The sequence below is a fragment of the Brassica oleracea genome, chromosome C3 (assembly GCF_000695525.1).
Source record: "Brassica oleracea var. oleracea cultivar TO1000 chromosome C3, BOL, whole genome shotgun sequence".
Classification (NCBI taxonomy): domain Eukaryota; kingdom Viridiplantae; phylum Streptophyta; class Magnoliopsida; order Brassicales; family Brassicaceae; genus Brassica; species Brassica oleracea.
In genome coordinates this window covers 19,337,855-19,355,361 of record NC_027750.1, presented here as the reverse complement: position 1 = coordinate 19,355,361, position 17,507 = coordinate 19,337,855, and the positions used below count along the sequence as shown (strand labels likewise).

The 17,507-nt window shown below is 31.4% G+C and overlaps 2 protein-coding genes across 2 annotated transcripts; both read right to left on the bottom strand.

The window, feature by feature from the left end:
* Window positions 1-3,929: 3,929 nt before the first annotated feature.
* On the bottom strand, window positions 3,930-4,590 carry LOC106332937 (putative lipid-binding protein AIR1). The gene has a single exon (XM_013771424.1). The coding sequence runs from the start codon at window positions 4,522-4,524 to the stop codon at window positions 4,135-4,137; it is 390 nt and encodes a 129-aa protein (XP_013626878.1). The 5' UTR covers window positions 4,525-4,590; the 3' UTR covers window positions 3,930-4,134.
* Window positions 4,591-10,805: 6,215 nt separating this feature from the next.
* On the bottom strand, window positions 10,806-14,170 carry LOC106329113. The gene is made up of 2 exons (XM_013767705.1): window positions 13,941-14,170; window positions 10,806-13,671 (listed from the first exon to the last, which is right to left on the bottom strand). Exon 2 carries the CDS (start codon window positions 13,535-13,537, stop codon window positions 12,560-12,562), a length of 978 nt encoding a protein of 325 aa, XP_013623159.1. The 5' UTR covers window positions 13,538-13,671; window positions 13,941-14,170; the 3' UTR covers window positions 10,806-12,559.
* Between the last annotated feature and the right edge of the window lie 3,337 nt (window positions 14,171-17,507).

Below are 17,507 nucleotides of genomic sequence, written 5' to 3'. Positions count from 1 at the left end.
AATTTTCAGATATGTTGTTTCATGTATATATTAATTTTTTTCAGTAACTAGATGCAAATACAATAAGATAAATATATAATAAGAACTGACAAATGCATGTGACGATTTTAAACAATTGATTAATTATAACATATAAACTATGAAATTATTGTATTTGAAATAGTTATATAAATATTTAAATATATGATTAACGTTAAAAATGTCTACCACCAATGATCTAAAATAAAGATCTATGTATATAAATTGAAAAAATATCTGCACTGTTGTGCGGGTCAAGATCTAATTTCAGTTTAAAATAGACATTTGTCTATGCAAACGGTTCACATAGCCGATAGTACAACAAATTGTAATACATTAGTTCACAATGTCGTTTAGTAAGTTATAATCGTGATTCGTGACGTTGATATAAACTACTGTCTATCGTTATAATTCATAGACTGGTCGTACATTAGATTGTGATACTTTATGAAAAATAGTTGGGTTCACCATTTGCCTCAACTCTTATCACCAATTAACATTTTATGTATAATAATAAAAAATGTATTAAAACTTTTAAAAAATGCAAAATAATTGGGAAAAAGAAAGACGCCGACATTAATATCGTTAGCAAAATCTTGAATCATAAACACCAAATCCTAAATCTTAAACACTAAATCCTGAATTCTAAACTTAAATCCTCAACACTAAACCCTAACGTCGGCGTTAACGTCAACGTCGTTCCATTAAGTCTTAGGATTTATAGGGTTATATATAGGGTTTTGAGTTTTAGGGTTTAGGGTTTAGGGTTTTATGGTTTAGGATTTTAGGGTTTAAGGTTTAGAGTTTAGGGTTTTCTAAGAGCGCTGATGTCGTTAAATTTGGCATCGTTTCTTTTTTTTTCCAGCTATTTAGTTTTTTTTTATATATATTTTAATATCTTTTCAATAATCCTACGTGGTACTTTGATTGATAATAAAATATGAAGTGAATTTAAGCGTTCACCATAGAGGTGAAAACAAGTATTATTCATATTTTATTACTTTTGTTTATCTAAAAATTTAACCAGAATTTTGAATTGAAAGCAGATGAAACTTAAAAAATATGGTGGTAGACTCTAAATTTTATGTCTTATCGGTTGATTTAGTCAGTTTCAAAAGAAATACATTTAATGCTATAAAGTGAATTATATACTAATTCAATATTAAATGACTTTAGACTAATACCAGGAGTATCGAGATTATTTGTTAATAAACTACCATATAAACTGCATAAAAGAACTTTTTAAGTCTAGGCCGACTAATTTTGCTTCTAGTAGAAATTGAATCTAGAAAAAGGAATTTATGCTTTTTTTGTGTGCAATGGAATTTATGCAATACCCCAAATTTTTAACTTTTAAACTATGAGTACTTCGTTCTAGTCAAAATAGGGTGGCCCACTAATTTATCTTTCTTGTAGCTCATTTTTACGCATGCACGCATCGCTACTTACTCTAGAAACACTCAACCATCCATACTAAGGCCATGTTTATCAGGAGGTTCTTAGCGTAATATAAGAACCGTCTCTTAATTTTAACTAAGAAAAATTAAGAACCGTTTCTTAAATATATTATTCAAAAGTCGGTTCTTAGTTTTTTTTAGTTAAAAGTTAAGAGACGGTTTTTATATCGCTAAGAATTTCCCAATAAACATGCCAGGTTGCCCTCGACCAAACCCAATGAAACGTTGATTTCATGTTCTTTATTTTGGCAGGCCTCTACATCAATTGCAATTTATATATTATACATTCAATTTATTACCTGGTCCAGTTGACAATAACAAATGCATATAACAAAAGTCCAATTCCCCTATTTTCAAATGCATGAAATAACAAAAAAAAAAGTTCCTTTTCACTAACAAGTTTTTTTCATTTTTTGACAAATATGTTCTTTTTCAACAATTATATTTGTATTTATTTATTATACACCGGTGGTATAACATTTCTATTTTCAAACAAAATTTTATGAATTTTTTATAAAATAAAATAGAATCCCCTTTTTTTATTTTATTTCAAGCCACCATAATTTCAGGGCCGGCTTGTATATTAGTTAATTAGCATATGGATTTTAATGCATAATTAGTCTCTGATTAGTGTTCATTTAATCGGGCATGCATCTATTCTATTAAAATACAAGTCATAACTTATTTTATGTGTGATTTTTTAATTTGGACGATCCTTTAGAAACTTTATTAAATGTATTTTATTAAAAATAATAACACATATAATCTTTGAACTATTTTAATCCTAATATCTTTTGATGTCTTTTCATTTTAAATATATATATTAAAAAAACTAACAAATCTGTTTTAAAAGATTTTAACAAGATCTTAATTTTCAAAAATTATATGTAAATTTTTTCACTAATCTTTTAATTAGTTTTGATATATTATTATATATTAATATATTCAGTTATCGTTTATAAAATGAAAAATAAAAAATTATATCCTATTTTTATCTATTATATAATCATAATCAATCATACTAAAAGAAAATTATTATATTGAGCTAAATATGGTAAAATTATATATAATTTATTTCCATAATTATAAATATTTATGTTCAAAAAGATAATATGTTGGTAAGACGGGTTAACATTAGCAACCTATATAATACATGTATGAAAATTAACATGTATTTCATTAAAGCTAATAATATAAAATATTTGCAACTACTTTAATCATGATATATTTTCATTATATATATATATATATATATATATATATATTCTACTAAATCTGTTGATAAATATTTCAACAATATTTTAATTTTTAAAAAGTTTATGTAAATATTTTCACTAATTTTGTAATTAGCAATGAACTATTATTATGCATTAATAAATATTCAATTATCATTTATAAAATGAAGAATTCTATCCGATTTTTATCTATTTTATAATCATAATCAATCATACTAAAATAAATTTATTATATTGAACGAAAATGATAAATTTATATTAAATTGATAAATTTTATAAATTTTACTTTCATAAATATAAAATATTCATGTTAAAAATAAAGTACGATGACAGAATGACTTAACATTAGCAAAATATATAATACATGTATAAAATTAAGATTTTTCTTTATATAATAATATATTATCTAAAATGAATAAAAATAAAAAAAAATATTACTAAAAGAAAATTTAGCTTTGAAAGGCAGGTCAGAATTTAGCATAAATTAAATAAAAAATAATTTTCAAATACAATAAGATAAATATATAATAAGAAGCAACAATACATATGACGGTTTTAAACAATTGATTAATTATAACATATAAACTACAAAAATTATTAAATTATTGTATCTCAAATAGTTATATAATCATTTAAATATATGATCAACTTTTTAAAAATGTATACTACTAATGATCTAAAATAAATATATACATATATAAAATTGAAAAAAATATATTCGCGGTTGCGCGGATCGAGATCTAGTATTAATTAATTAACATATTCCTTTTTATGCATAACTAGTCCCTGATTAGTGTTCACTTATTCGTCTTATTTCATTTCAAGTAATGTGAACTATCAGAAATTCACGTAAGCATGACCAAGAACAAATACAATAAGCAGAGAGTAGATGCAACGAATTAATTTCCATCAGGGCTGCCGTAATTAACTTAAAGCAGAGAAAGTATGTGCTTTAGGCACTAAATAGTTCTAAAAATCTTTAGGGGCATCAAGCTAATAAATCTCGTTAGCGGGTTAGTGGTTGCGTCGTTATGTGTTAAAAGTTTCACGTTAATTTGTCTCCAAATCCGAAACTAGAACTTATAATATGCATGGTCTAGTCATAAATGTCATTTAATCCTAAAATTTCTAGGTTGTGTTTTAGTATTTTCTGATGACATTTAGTAAATTAAAATACTTCTCTAGTTTTGTTCTACTAAAACGATGCAAACATTTAATGTAACACCGAAAAGTGTTATCTTATTCATCAAACAATTGAAATAAATTACAAAACAGACTCATTTTTTAGTTGATGAGGATCTTCTTATCCTCATCCACCAATTCAAATAAGAGAAGAAAAAAATACAGGAACACAAATTAAAGTTCGACCAAATTTGAAACATAACAAATTCAGATTTTTGGAATATTTTGACATGTTTGAGAAATTAAGGGCATTGGAAGCCACGAGGAGCCTTTCTGCTGCAAACGTTGAGAAGCAAGCTAAGGTTGATTGGAAGGTTAATGTTGATGCCGAGAATGCTAGCTTTAAGCGCGGTGCAAAGACAAACTGCAGCTTCTAGATCGACCAAACCGGCAATGAGGCTGCAACACGGCTTAACTGGAGGAGCACCTAATGTGACATTCAATAAGTTAAGCGCGTTCACACAAACACCAAGCTTTACGGTATCTTTTGGGCATGTCTGGATTGCTGGAGCAGTAGGGGTAGGCTTGGGTTTGTATGGCCCTGGTGGACAACCAGAGCGGGCGGCTTCAGTTAGGGCGAAAAAGAGTATGTTCAAGGCAAGGAAAATGGCAAGAGAGTTTCTACTAGCCATTTTTATTAGCCTTGAAATTAGATTGAGTGTTGTTTATGTTTGAGATTGGTGAAGAAATTGAGTGTCTAAGTGGGTGTATTTATAGGGTAAGTGGGATCGTTTTAGTAAAGATTACATGGGTTATAAGATTGTAATAGTTTGATTATTCAAATACAACTTTGGGTTATAATAATGATAAACAATGTAAAATCAAAAATATCGAGAATATGAATGTGACCGACCATGTGTTAGCCCTAGCCCCTAGAGTATATTTAGCTGGCGGTCTGCAGCAAGAGTTTGGAACGAAGTGTATCGAGTGTACATTTAAAAAAAATATACTGAAATTTAAAATAGCAATTAAATTCTATAATTCATATATATATTATACATTATGCCGTTACGAAATTATGTATATTAGTATTGAATATATAGTACATCAACAAAATTTAAGAGGTATCTAATAATATTATTAATTTATTTTAAATATCAAAATATTAATTCAAATATATAAATATTATTCCAGAATTTTCACTTGAGTTAATTTTAGTAGCACATGTTTTTGAATAAAAAATTTGACGATATGTTTTATGGTTTTTATAAATAAAACTAGAAAAATATTGTGGATATTTTGATGAAAAATGAAAAAGATGAATTTATTTCATTTCTTCCTATATCTCATTTATTTTATTCAATTCATTTTTATCCGATCGGTTCGTACCATTCCCAGCAATAAATACATATGGTAGTGGACGAGAAGACAAGATCCATATTATTGAGCTTCAAACCCAATTGGAGCCCATATTAAATTGCACCCCTATTTCTTTAATATTGTTAATATCACTTTATTTCTATGAAATTGAAGTAATAAAAAGAAAAATAATTTGGTTTATTTCTATAAATACATATGGTAGTGGACGAGAAGACAAGATCCATATTATTGAGCTTCAAACCCAATTGGAGCCCATATTAAATTGCACCCCTATTTCTTTAATATTGTTAATATCACTTTATTTCTATGAAATTGAAGTAATAAAAAGAAAAATAATTTGGTTTATTTCTATAAATACATATGGTAGTGGACGAGAAGACAAGATCCATATTATTGAGCTTCAAACCCAATTGGAGCCCATATTAAATAGTACCCCTATTTCTTTAATATTGTTAATATCACTTTATTTCTATGAAATTGAAGTAATAAAAAGAAAAATAATTTGCTTTCTCTCCTCTTCACTTTCATTTTCTTCAAACATCAAACCCGAATATTTGAAAACTCAAAATCCCACCTTCTTCTTCTTCTGCAAACCCTAAGGCATTTTCAATGGGACACAAAAAATTTCTCTGTAATTCATATTAAAATATAGTAACTCAATTATAAAATTTAATTTATTCCGATGTTTCACTTTATAATAGAGTTACTCTATAACAAAAATGAAATATAGAGTAATGTTGTCTTTTTACTTCAAATATAGAGTGAAAAAACAACTTTGCTATATATTTCACTCTATTATAGAGTGAACCATTGGAGTAAATTCAACTCTATAATAGAGTTATACTATTTTAGAGTGAAATATAGAGTATATTTCTATGTACCATTGGAAATAGTGTAAGACAGGCGATGGAAACACAAACGCAAGTGTGCTCACAAATCGTGCCTCTTTGTGACCTAATTATTCGTCTCTCTCATCAGCTGCTTTCCTATTCGTCCTACTTCTATACATGGTCAAGATTTTAGGGATTTAAACCACTTAAAAAATTAGTAAAAATTTCTTATATAATTTTAAGGGCCTATATATAAAATTCTAAAAAAATTTGGGAACCAAAACCAATATTTATCTGGGTTATGCTTAGATCCGATTCTGTTTGTATATGTTGGATAATTCCAAGACTTTTGGAATAATTTAACTTATTAATAACTGTTTAATAAGTTAGAAGATAAACATAAAAATGAAATCTAAATTAGGATATGAAGTTTATTATTTAGATTAGTTTTGTGTTTTTATATTCCACTTAAAATAGGGATGTCTTTCGTATAAATAGCAACTCTGAGAGCTTTAATTTTGAGAAGTTTATAAATCAATAAAGATAAGATGTTCTTTAGTCTCTGTGTTTCTAAGGATTTGACTAGAAGCATTTCTATCATCAATTCAAATTTCAAAGAGAAAACTACCAATTTTGTTATCTCCGTTTTTGTATGTTGGCTTGCAATTTCTCCAGAAGCTCCTTTGACAGCACAATATACCTCATAGGTTGAGGGAAATGGAACGTTACCAGCTCAAAAGAGATAGTCTTGTTAGAGAAACATGTAATGATTGTGAGCTAGATCTACTCTACCTTGTACATTCTGGTATCTCATCTCTTCTTCACCAGGTGCTTCTTGCTTGCTTCCTACTTTGTCTTGGAGTTATTTCGTTTTCATACTGTTTATCTGAGAGTTTATTTTGTGTTTATCTTTGTCTCTTTTTCTTACTTTAAAATGATCAACAACTAGTTTGGTATTGGTTAAGGAACAATTCTATATCAATCTTTTGGTTCTTCTTCTATATGAATAATGAAAGCTTTGGAATTTCAGATTGATGAGCTTGTTGTGAAAGCAACGAAGCTTAAGACCATGAGTAAACAAGGGAAAAGAGAAGTTGAGTCTTTCAGATCTGTCTTGTCCAATATGCATTCCTCACTAAAGGTTTTAACCTATTGTGCTTTTGTTTCTTTCTAGTGTTTGATCACTTGCTTTAGAACTGCAATCTGTTTTTTTTTCTTCTAATTTACAGCAATGGTTTCCTCGACTGTCAAGAAGCAGTATCATGTTCTCAATTGTTTCCCAAGGATCAAGAAAAACAGTCTTTGATGAGCACAGACATTGTTGTGCGTTCAAGCGAAGAAGAAAAATATTTGTTTGATGTTTAGAGTCCTGAGCCTAGTAGACTACTACTCAATTCGGGCCCTTGGTCCTTCCTTCTCCTCTTGTGGCATGGCGTGGTGATCATAGCGCTGACAAGGGTAGACAACTCTTTCTGCGGACACCACTACGCTTCAAAAGATACAAGTAACTCTTTAGGTCATGCCATGGATTCCTCTCAATAGAAAAATTCAGTCTGCGCTTCTAATGACCCCTTTCTTGAAGATGTCTCCTCCAAAATCTAGTACACTGTTTAAACCTGTTCTTGAACCTTCTCAACCGGGAAAGCAAGGAGGTTGTAAGTTCACCTGCTCTGAACTGGGATCACAGAGCTCTGGATCCTCTAGTGAGGATCTCCTTTCAAAGTATCATAGGAGATGAAACTGATGGATCAACATGCTTCATATTGAATCCTCACCTGTTTAGTCGTTTTAGTGGAGTCTATTAATGAGAATAAACTGATGATGAAACTGATGGATCAAGAACGGTTTTATCGTATGATTTACCAGAAGCAAAACAAACCTAAAGGTACAATAATTTGATGTTTTGGTCCTTTTCACATTATATATGATCTCTTATTTTACTTTCTCGACTGTCTCTAAATTGATTGTCAAAAGCACTGTAGTCTGTTATAAATTTTTCCTTTGTAAATTTATGGATTTTACAATTTAATCGTGTTATTGTGGCTTGACTACTAGAGGAACTTAATACAATTTGTTATACATCCTTTTTTGGTAATAATTGTTGATTTGGCATACATCTTAAACTACATCCACACTTTTCGCGGGAATCACAGCCGTGCCCACCTTGAAATGAACCAATATAAATTAATCAAAAATTTTACATTCTATACTTTGTGTATCACTTTTTATTTTATAATTTTTAATCCATGTGACAAAAATAAGTTATTTTGAATTATTTCATTTTAAATATAATACTCATAAAATCATGTAAACAAAAAAATATTATCTCGCCTCAGGCCCCTATATCTCTTCGCACGGCACTGAACATTCGGTATACAAATTCTTTTTACGTACAATATTATTTATTTAGCCTTTTTTATATTTTATTAAATAATAAATATATATTGAATAATTGAGAAGCAAATAATTATATATAATTAAATTGGCTTGAATACATATAACAAAATAATCACTCTATTTCTTTACAAATTTTTATGATAAATAAATCAAAACAATCATATTTACCTATTTTCTGTGGTATATAGTTAAATTTAAATGATATTAATGTACATATATAGTATAAATTTTAATATGTTTATATATTAAATAAGACTTTCTTCTTAGCGGAATTTTCATGTTTACCACTTTTTTGTTACCATTATTCATGTTTACCACCACTAAAGACACATTTTAAAAAATATATTCTTTATTAAGTAGCAAAACACTATTATATTTTGTTCTTTATATATATAATAAATAATTATTTAAATAAATAAAAAATAAATTTTTTATTTATATTTTCGAATTATACTTTTTCAAATTCGAAATTATTTATAAATATTTTTTAGAATTTTTTTTCAAAATTTCTTTTTGTAAATCGAAATTATTTTTGAAACTATTTTTTTATTTTTAAGTATTTATTTATAAATTTATTATAATCCTAAATTTTTCATTCCAAAAATCCTAGGGTTATAAATGTCTTTTACCGTTCATTAAAAATGAGGATAAAAGTGGTTATTGTAAACATGAAAATAGTACTATGAATATGGTATTTTTGGTAATTTCTCTTCTACTTATATGATTTTATGATCATTTTTATTTTTATAAAAAAAATTTAACTACTGAAAACAAAAACTTCAATGTGGACTCTTAATAATTTTAATAATTTATAAAAATATTTTAAAATTCAATGCAATTTACAAAATTAAAATATGTTGGTCTCAGTTTTTGTTAAATGCCATTGATCACAAATTTTTAAATGTAAAAATTTTAGACATTTTAGTAGTTTAAAGTCATCTAAGAAAAATTAAAATATAACATATACTAAAAAAATAAATTTTTATTATATGGTGAATATAATTGTTTAATTTATTTTAACAATTTAAAATTAAACAAACATGATGAGGGATATAAAATTGTTACCAAAGCTTTATTATTCAATGCAATTTACAAAATTAAAATATGTTGGTCTCAGTTTTTGTTAAATGCCATTGATCACAAATTTTTAAATGTAAGACTTTTAGAAATTTTAGTAGTTTAAAGTCACCTAAGAAAAATTAAAATATAACATATACTAAAAATATAAAAATATAAATTTTTATTATATGGTGAATATAATTGTTTAATTTAACAATTTAAAATTAAACAAAAATGATGAGGAATATAAAAATTGTTACTAAAGCTTTATTATTCAAAAATTAAAATCATTAATTGCGATATATATTTTAATCATATTAGGTAATTCCGTAGTTTTTATTTAAGGAAAGAAAAAAAATCATTTTGTACATTAATAATTAATTTTTGTTTATTTTAATAAAAACTATAGTATATGCTTATGGACCAACTTAATTTTCTATTGATTCTAAGAATCATTCTAGTGATAACACGTGTCATAGTTAAAAGATTGTAATTTTTCTCTTTTAATATATAAGGAATTTTTGCTTTTCTTGATTAGAAAATATTTCCTTCACCTATTATTTTTCATATTTTAGACGGTTCGAAAGTAAAACTATACGTATACCTACCATTTTCAAGTGGACACATGCTCCCAACTAAATAAAGAAACTTCGTATCAAAAACCAAAAACTAAAATCTTAAAACCAAAAACTAAAACTAAAAACTAGGTTAAACAGTAAACACCTTTATTTTCATAGGACCCTGCATTCTAGGCAATTTTGGCCAAATATTATATTTTTTTCTAGGTTGGGAGCGCTCATGGAGATAATTCTCTACACAAAAGGACTAAGCCACCTTTTAGGGGTTGAAAATGAGGGCATTGACGGCTAACGACATCTCTATCCTTGCTCCATAATTTACTCTGAAAGTAGAGTAGAAAATAGAGTATAAACAAAAAATAGAAAAATCAGTCTATTTATAAAATAATCATTTTTTTGTTTCTTTATTATTTTATTATGAAGTAAATTATGGATGTGTGTTGGAGATGCTTTAAAAAGAATGATGGATGCGCTATTCTTTGGCTATCGCAGCTCAATAAATTTTAAGGATAACATCCCAAATGATTGTTTTAACATTTTTTTCTTTTTTTCACATATTTTCGAGAACTTTTATGTAGATGATTCATATTTTATTTTTATATCTTTTCAGGTTGAAGATAAAAATCATAAGTAATTCACTAATTTTTTTTTTTTTCTGTGGCAAAGATCACACGATATATAAGTTTCTTTTTCTTCTGAATTTTCTTATTAAGCTTATCAAACTTACATTAACACTATTTCTCTATGGGCTTTATTCCCCTAACAAAACAATCATTTAAGAGAGCCAATTAAAAACACAAAGCCAAACCATCGGGTATAGATCAGATCAACAACCACGTGGTGGAGTCGAAGCCATAAAATTTTGGGAGAGGACATGTCGCCATCGCTCCCGATCCACAACCACACCGTCAAAGACGGCAACAGAACCCACCTACGGTTTGCCACTTCCAGATGAATTAGTATTGAGTTGCTTAGCCCGCGCCTCGAGATTGCACTACCCTATTCTCACACTCGTCTCCAAGACCTTTGGATCACTCACTGCTTCACCGGAGCTTTACCAGATACGATCTCTCTTAAACCGCACCGAGAAGTGTCTCTATGTGTGCTTACAGTTCCCTACTGAACCCAACCTTCGTTGGTTCACTCTCTGTCGGAAACCAGACAAAACCGTTAACAAGACAGAGTCATTAAGTGGTAATATTTTGGTTCCTGATTCGCTACTCTCCTCCCATAGAATTGTCCAATCTCGTAGCTGTTGATCATAAACTCTACGCCATCAACAAAGAAGATGACGTCACCTCCTGCTCGTCTAACGTATTCTTCCACGACTGCCGAACGCACACGTGGGTGGTCGAAGGACTTGTTGATTCAGCGTCTGGTAGGAGTGTTTTCCTTACAAAGGACTTGGTAGAGTTTGGTAGTGCTTGTTTGATAGAGAAAATATACTATTGTTATGGATCTACTGGAGAGTTTCTTTGGTCTAACAATAGCGCCGAGGTAGATGGTTGGAAGAAAGCTGAAGGTTTGGAAGGACTGTCTAAGCTTGCCCGTTATAGCAATGTTATTTTGGTTGATTGTGGTGTTAAGATGGTGGTGTTTTGGGATAAGTATGTGCCTGCACGTGGTGGGTATAAGGAGAAGATGATTTGGTGTGCTGAGATTTCTCTGGAAATGCGCAGCAGCGGTGAACAGGTTTGAGGGAAGGTCGAGTGGTTCGATGCTGTGCTTAAAGTACCCAAGTCTTACAAATTCGTGTATTCCATTGCTGCTACCGTTTGATTAACGACTCACGATGTGTGCGTTTGTCTTGTGTGTGAATATGATGTGTGCGTTTGTCTTGTGTTTTTAGGGGACAATGGTTCCCTTATAGACATATGTATTCACTAGCTTGCTTACTCTGTCTCTTTGAAAACACTTTTTGTTTGTGTTGATGTTGCATTAGTTGCTACGGTTCTCTTTACAACCATGCGAATAGTCCAAAGCCTATGAAACTTTTTATAAGAACTTTTTTTTTTAATATTATTAACCTATTACAAGCCATGACCGTAGTCATACAGTGTTTTGACAAGTGATAACAAGAAAAGGGAACATATGATGAACCAGAAACAATCAAAGATCGATCTTGGACTGACTTAAAATACTATGAAGGAGATACTTCTAGCCACGTCCACCTCGATCCACGACCTCGGTTTCCCCTTCCACGAACCGTTGACTGCAAATGCATCTCTTTAGCTTTTATGGATGGTTTAACCGGTCTCTCTCTGAGAATCCTCTTTCCTAAAGGTGTCAAATCATTCATCGGATCAATCTCTTTGTCTGAATCTGATGAGTCTTCTTCTTCCTCAAGAGTAATCAATGAGGCAAACTTGTTGGAACCAAGGTCGGCTCATCTATTCTACTACTTTCCCTCTGGACCATAGAGGTTGCATGAGCAATATGAGTGTCAATAACTGGTAAAATCTGGGCAGACTCCAAAACTGGACTCAATGGTTTCTTTGATGTTGGTTAGTGCAGACTGAGCTGACATACATGTCTTCAAGAACAGAGATTGTAGCTAGTGGTATGAGATTGTCAACTTTGGCAACAGTATTTGGATCAACCAAGTTGGATTCATTGTGTACATCCAGAAGAATGTCAGGAGATACAACAATCTCTGAAACTGGAACTAAAGTAGTGTTAGGTTGAGGAGATTCAAAGGCAGTGACAGAAGTGGTCGTAACCACATCACTAATGTTGGAGGCCATCTCAATACCCTTGGGAGCAGCAATATGGGACTCATCGACCTTTTGCAAGCAACGCTTGACCTTATGCCCAAGCTGACCACATCTACTACATTTCGAAGGCAACCAAGCATATTCTACATCAACCATGGAAATGAAACTATTTTCATCATTAGCAGCGATTTTTGAAGGAAATGCTTTGCTTAACTCTACCTCAACCAAAATCTTAGCTTCACCCATTAAAATGGGATCTAACCGGGGTTTGTGAGTTGCCATCGGAGCACATAAACCAGAAGCTATATGACTTATTCCAAGAATAGAGTAGAAGATGTTAGGAATTTTCTTCAAAGTTACCCACACCGGAACAGTTTTGATCTCCGGGATAGCTAAAGATGCTTCCGGTTTCCATGGAGCAACAAACATTAAGCAGTCATCAACATGCCAAAGCCCTCTTTGAAGAACCCACATTCTAGTCGATTCATCGGGAATATGGAACAAGTAATTAGATTCCCCAAGCTTCATTATAGTGATTCTACATTTCCTTCCCCATAACTTATTGAAAACTGCATAGATTAAACCACCAGGCGGAGGCAAGCATCTATAGAACTGACCCAAGATATATTCTTTTTGATTCTCTAATCCTTGTAAGAGAACATGCCTTGGTATAGTTAACTTAGGAGTACCATCTTCCAGGTACTCAGGTTCTGTTGCTCGGTAAAGATTCCTAGAAGCAGGATTCATCTTTGCTGCCCATGGAAATCGAATAGCATCTTCTTTCCTGTCTAGCGAATTTTAAGCTTGTGCCACTGCTGGGAAAGATTTAGTGACTGAGGAGCCTTAAATATTTCCCCTCTCATTTGACCCTTCTGAGATTCCTGTACAGACGGCCAGAGTTCAATTTTTATAAGAACTTTATTTGTTAACCAAGTAAAATGATCAAAAAGAAATCAGTTACCGGTCCTACAATGTGATTCGGTTCAAATATACTAATAAGAATCATCATTTCAAAAAAGTATGTTGAGATTCCATATTTAATATTTATAGAAAAACAAAACTAATATATAAATTTTTGTGTCAATATCCCCTTTTGTAAGTTTATGTTGGAGGTCAATAAAACTTGCGAAGGTATGTGATTTTTCCGTACCGACTAATCTCTAGGGCCTGCCCATCAATGCCATCAAAATCATGTTTCTCGCAGTGAGAATTAGATATCTATTTCACCTGACTACACAAACAAACATATCTGAAATGATAGGTTTCGAACCAGGAGTCCTTAATATCTTTCCAATCTCACCGTACCACTCGACCATATTTGTATTGTAGATTTTTCCTTTAGGTTCCGTCAGATCTGCTACGGTTTACATTCATTTTAAAATCGGAATTAATGAGAATTGTTGAACATTTTAGCACTAATGATATTATGATCAAGACAGTTACAATAAAACACGAAGTACAAGCCAATACACATATGAAAAGCCAGACTGTGGGTCATAAAATTCCAAATTACCAATCTTCAAAGATAATCGCCAGCGCCAGCTACATATAGGAATCGAGTGATTATCAACACCTGTGCATGGATTCCAATTTAAATCTTGTTTTTGGGAAGTTTTACCTTTAACCATTTAATTTTAAAAGTATATATAATTTAATAATATTATTTGTGAATTAAAATTTTAAAGAAAACAATAGCATTAAGTTTTACAAAAACAATTTTTCTCTTTAGAAATAAAAACTAATATCTAATTATTACTATTAGTAAAAAATTACCATATTGAAATAAAAAACGATTTATCTTAACTATTTAATAAAATAACGATCCACTTTTAGTAAAAAAAAACGGCCAGGATCAACGAGTTATCCTTCAATAAAATTGACATATTCAAACTACGACAGCACAACAGTGTGTTGATATTTATATATCCTTCAGTTTTTACCACTAAATAAGAGCCATGATTGTCAGTTAAAAAAATAATAATAATAAGAGCCATGATTGTACACATTTCTGAATGATATATGAAAAAACGATTTATTGTAACCACTTAATAAAACAATGTTCCACTCTCACTAAAATATCAAAGAAGTTAATAATTGCTCAAAATGATTTAGTAAGACAGCTTTATTTAACTGTCCAAACCCTTGCAATCCTAATATATATACTAATATACACACATCCTCTCTTCATTTTACTTCACCACTCTCTAGAGCAACACTTCCATCTTAAGATTGCTCAATTTGAAGTATATCTTTGGAAAGATGGCTTCAAAAATCTCAGCCTCCCTTATCATTTTCCTCACATTCAACATTCTCTTTTTCACGCTAACTTTTGGAGCTCGACCTTGTAGAACTGAAACCAGCGAGAATCTCGACGGGTTGGGGAATCCCCCATGAAAAGTCAGATCCGGTGGAACCAGATCTGTAATGAGACAGCCAAGATCTGCGACTCACAAGGACAAGCTTTCTACGGGGAGGAAACTTGGCGTGAGAAGAGATGTTGACAGAGACGGAGAACCAGGTCGGAGGGCTAACGTAAACGGTGGAAACGAAATGGAAACGAGAAAGATGAGAAGAGCTAAAACGAAGGACCCGACGCCAGCGGCCAGAGGGCTCACCGGCGTCGAGAGACGGCGGCTGCAATCGAGTCTCGATACTTGATATTTATATATCCTTCAGTTTTTCACTACTAAATAAGAGCCATGATTGTCAGTTAAAAATATAATAATAATAAGAGCCATGATTGTCAGTTAAAAAAATAATAATAAGAGAGCCATGATTGTACATATTTCTGAATTATGAAAAAAACGATTTATTGTAACCACTTAATAAAACAATGTTCTACTCTCACTAAAATATCAAAGAAGTTAATAATTGCTCAAAATGATTTAGTAAGACAGCTTTATTTAACTGTCCAAACCCTTGCAATCCTAATATATATACACACATCCTCTCTTCATTTTACTTCACCACTCTCTAGAGCAACACTTCCATCTTAAGATTGCTCAATTTGAAGTATATCTTTGGAAAGATGGCTTCAAAAATCTCAGCCTCCCTTATCATTTTCCTCACATTCAACATTCTCTTTTTCACGCTAACTACTGCTTGTGGCGGTGGCTGCGGTTCTATTCCCAAACCTAAACCCAAGCCCACCCCAACTCCATATATCCTCCTCAGGAAGTTGCCCTAGAAAAACTCTCAAACTTGGAGTTTGTGCCAAAGCCCTCAAGGATCTTCTCAAAATCGAATTGGGCACGCCACCAGTTAAGCCTTGTTGTTCACTCCTTAGAGCACCTCCATCCATAAGAACCTGGGTTCTTTAGATTAATTTAAGAGTTAAAAAGGTGATTTAAAAGGTTAAGAACCTTGGTTAGTGCTAATTAATTTTTTGACCTCCATTGGGAGAACCTCATAGGGGTTCTTAAATTTTTTTTTTTTTAATTAGAATGATTTAAATAAAAACATACATAAAAGTTTTAATAAAAATGACATAAAAGAATATTACAAATACAAATCGTAAATGAAAAAAAACCGATTAGTTGAAATCTTGATTTGTTCCAAATTTTTGCCATATATGCTCAACCAAATCGGCTTTCAACTGTTGATGTATTTTATTATCACGAACTCGATTCCGAATGCTCATCATATTGCCAAGATTTGAAGGCATATCAGTAGAATACGTGAAATACACTTGTGAACTTCGGTTTGATTCCGGTTGTGCGAAAACTGATACATCAAGCTGAGGGTACCCATCTCGTTCGTCTTCTACGATCATATTGTGTAGAATGATACATGCTCTCATTATCTTTCCAATTTTTATTTTATCCCACAAAAGAGCGGGATTTTTGACTATGGCAAATCAAGCTTGCAAGACCCCAAAAGCATGCTCGACATCTTTACGTACATCCTCTTGATGTGTAGCGAATAAGGATGCTTTCGGACCTTGCGGAAGTGGAATAGATTGGACAAAAGCAGTCCATTTTGAATATATATCATCTGCGCGATAGTAAGCCAAATGGTACTCGTGTCCGTTGACACTGTAATTAACTTTTGGAGCTCGACCTTGTAAGATATCATCAAAAACCAGTGATCGATCAAGAACATTGATATCGTTTAATGTACCTGGAGGTCCGAAAAACGCATGCCATATCCAGAGATCTTGTGAAGCTACAGCCTCTAAAACAATGGTTGGCTTTCCTGATCCACGTGTATATTGACCTTTCCATGCGGTCGGACAATTCTTCCACTCCCAATGCATACAATCAATGCTCCCTATCATCCCGGGAAATCCGCGTATCTCTCCAATATTGAGTAGTCATTGAAGATCTTCTGGCGTGGGTCTTCTTAGATACTCATCTCCAAATAGATTTATGATTGCTTCAACAAAATGTTCTAAGATAAAAGCGCGGTGGTCTCACCAAGTCGGAGGTATTCGTCGACCGCATCAGCTGGGCAACCATATGCCATCATACGAATTGCTGTCGTTGCCTTTTGTAACAGAGAGTGACCGAACCTTCCAGTAGCATCTCTTCTTTGTTGAAAGTATGAGATTTCAGCGGAGAGTCAATCAACAATACGCATGAACAAGGGCTTGTTCATTCGAAACCGGCGTCGAAACATGTGAGAAGGATATGTTGCATCTTCACTAAAATAATCGTTCCATAACTGCATGTGTCCTTGTTCTCGTTGTCTTTCAATGTAGGCTCGTTTCTTTTTTGAC

Coding starts and splice junctions, on each gene's coding strand:
- LOC106332937 (XM_013771424.1), bottom strand. CDS start 4,524: ATGGCTAGTAGAAACTCTCTTGCCATTTTCCTTGCCTTGAACATACTC.
- LOC106329113 (XM_013767705.1), bottom strand. CDS start 13,537: ATGAATCCTGCTTCTAGGAATCTTTACCGAGCAACAGAACCTGAGTAC.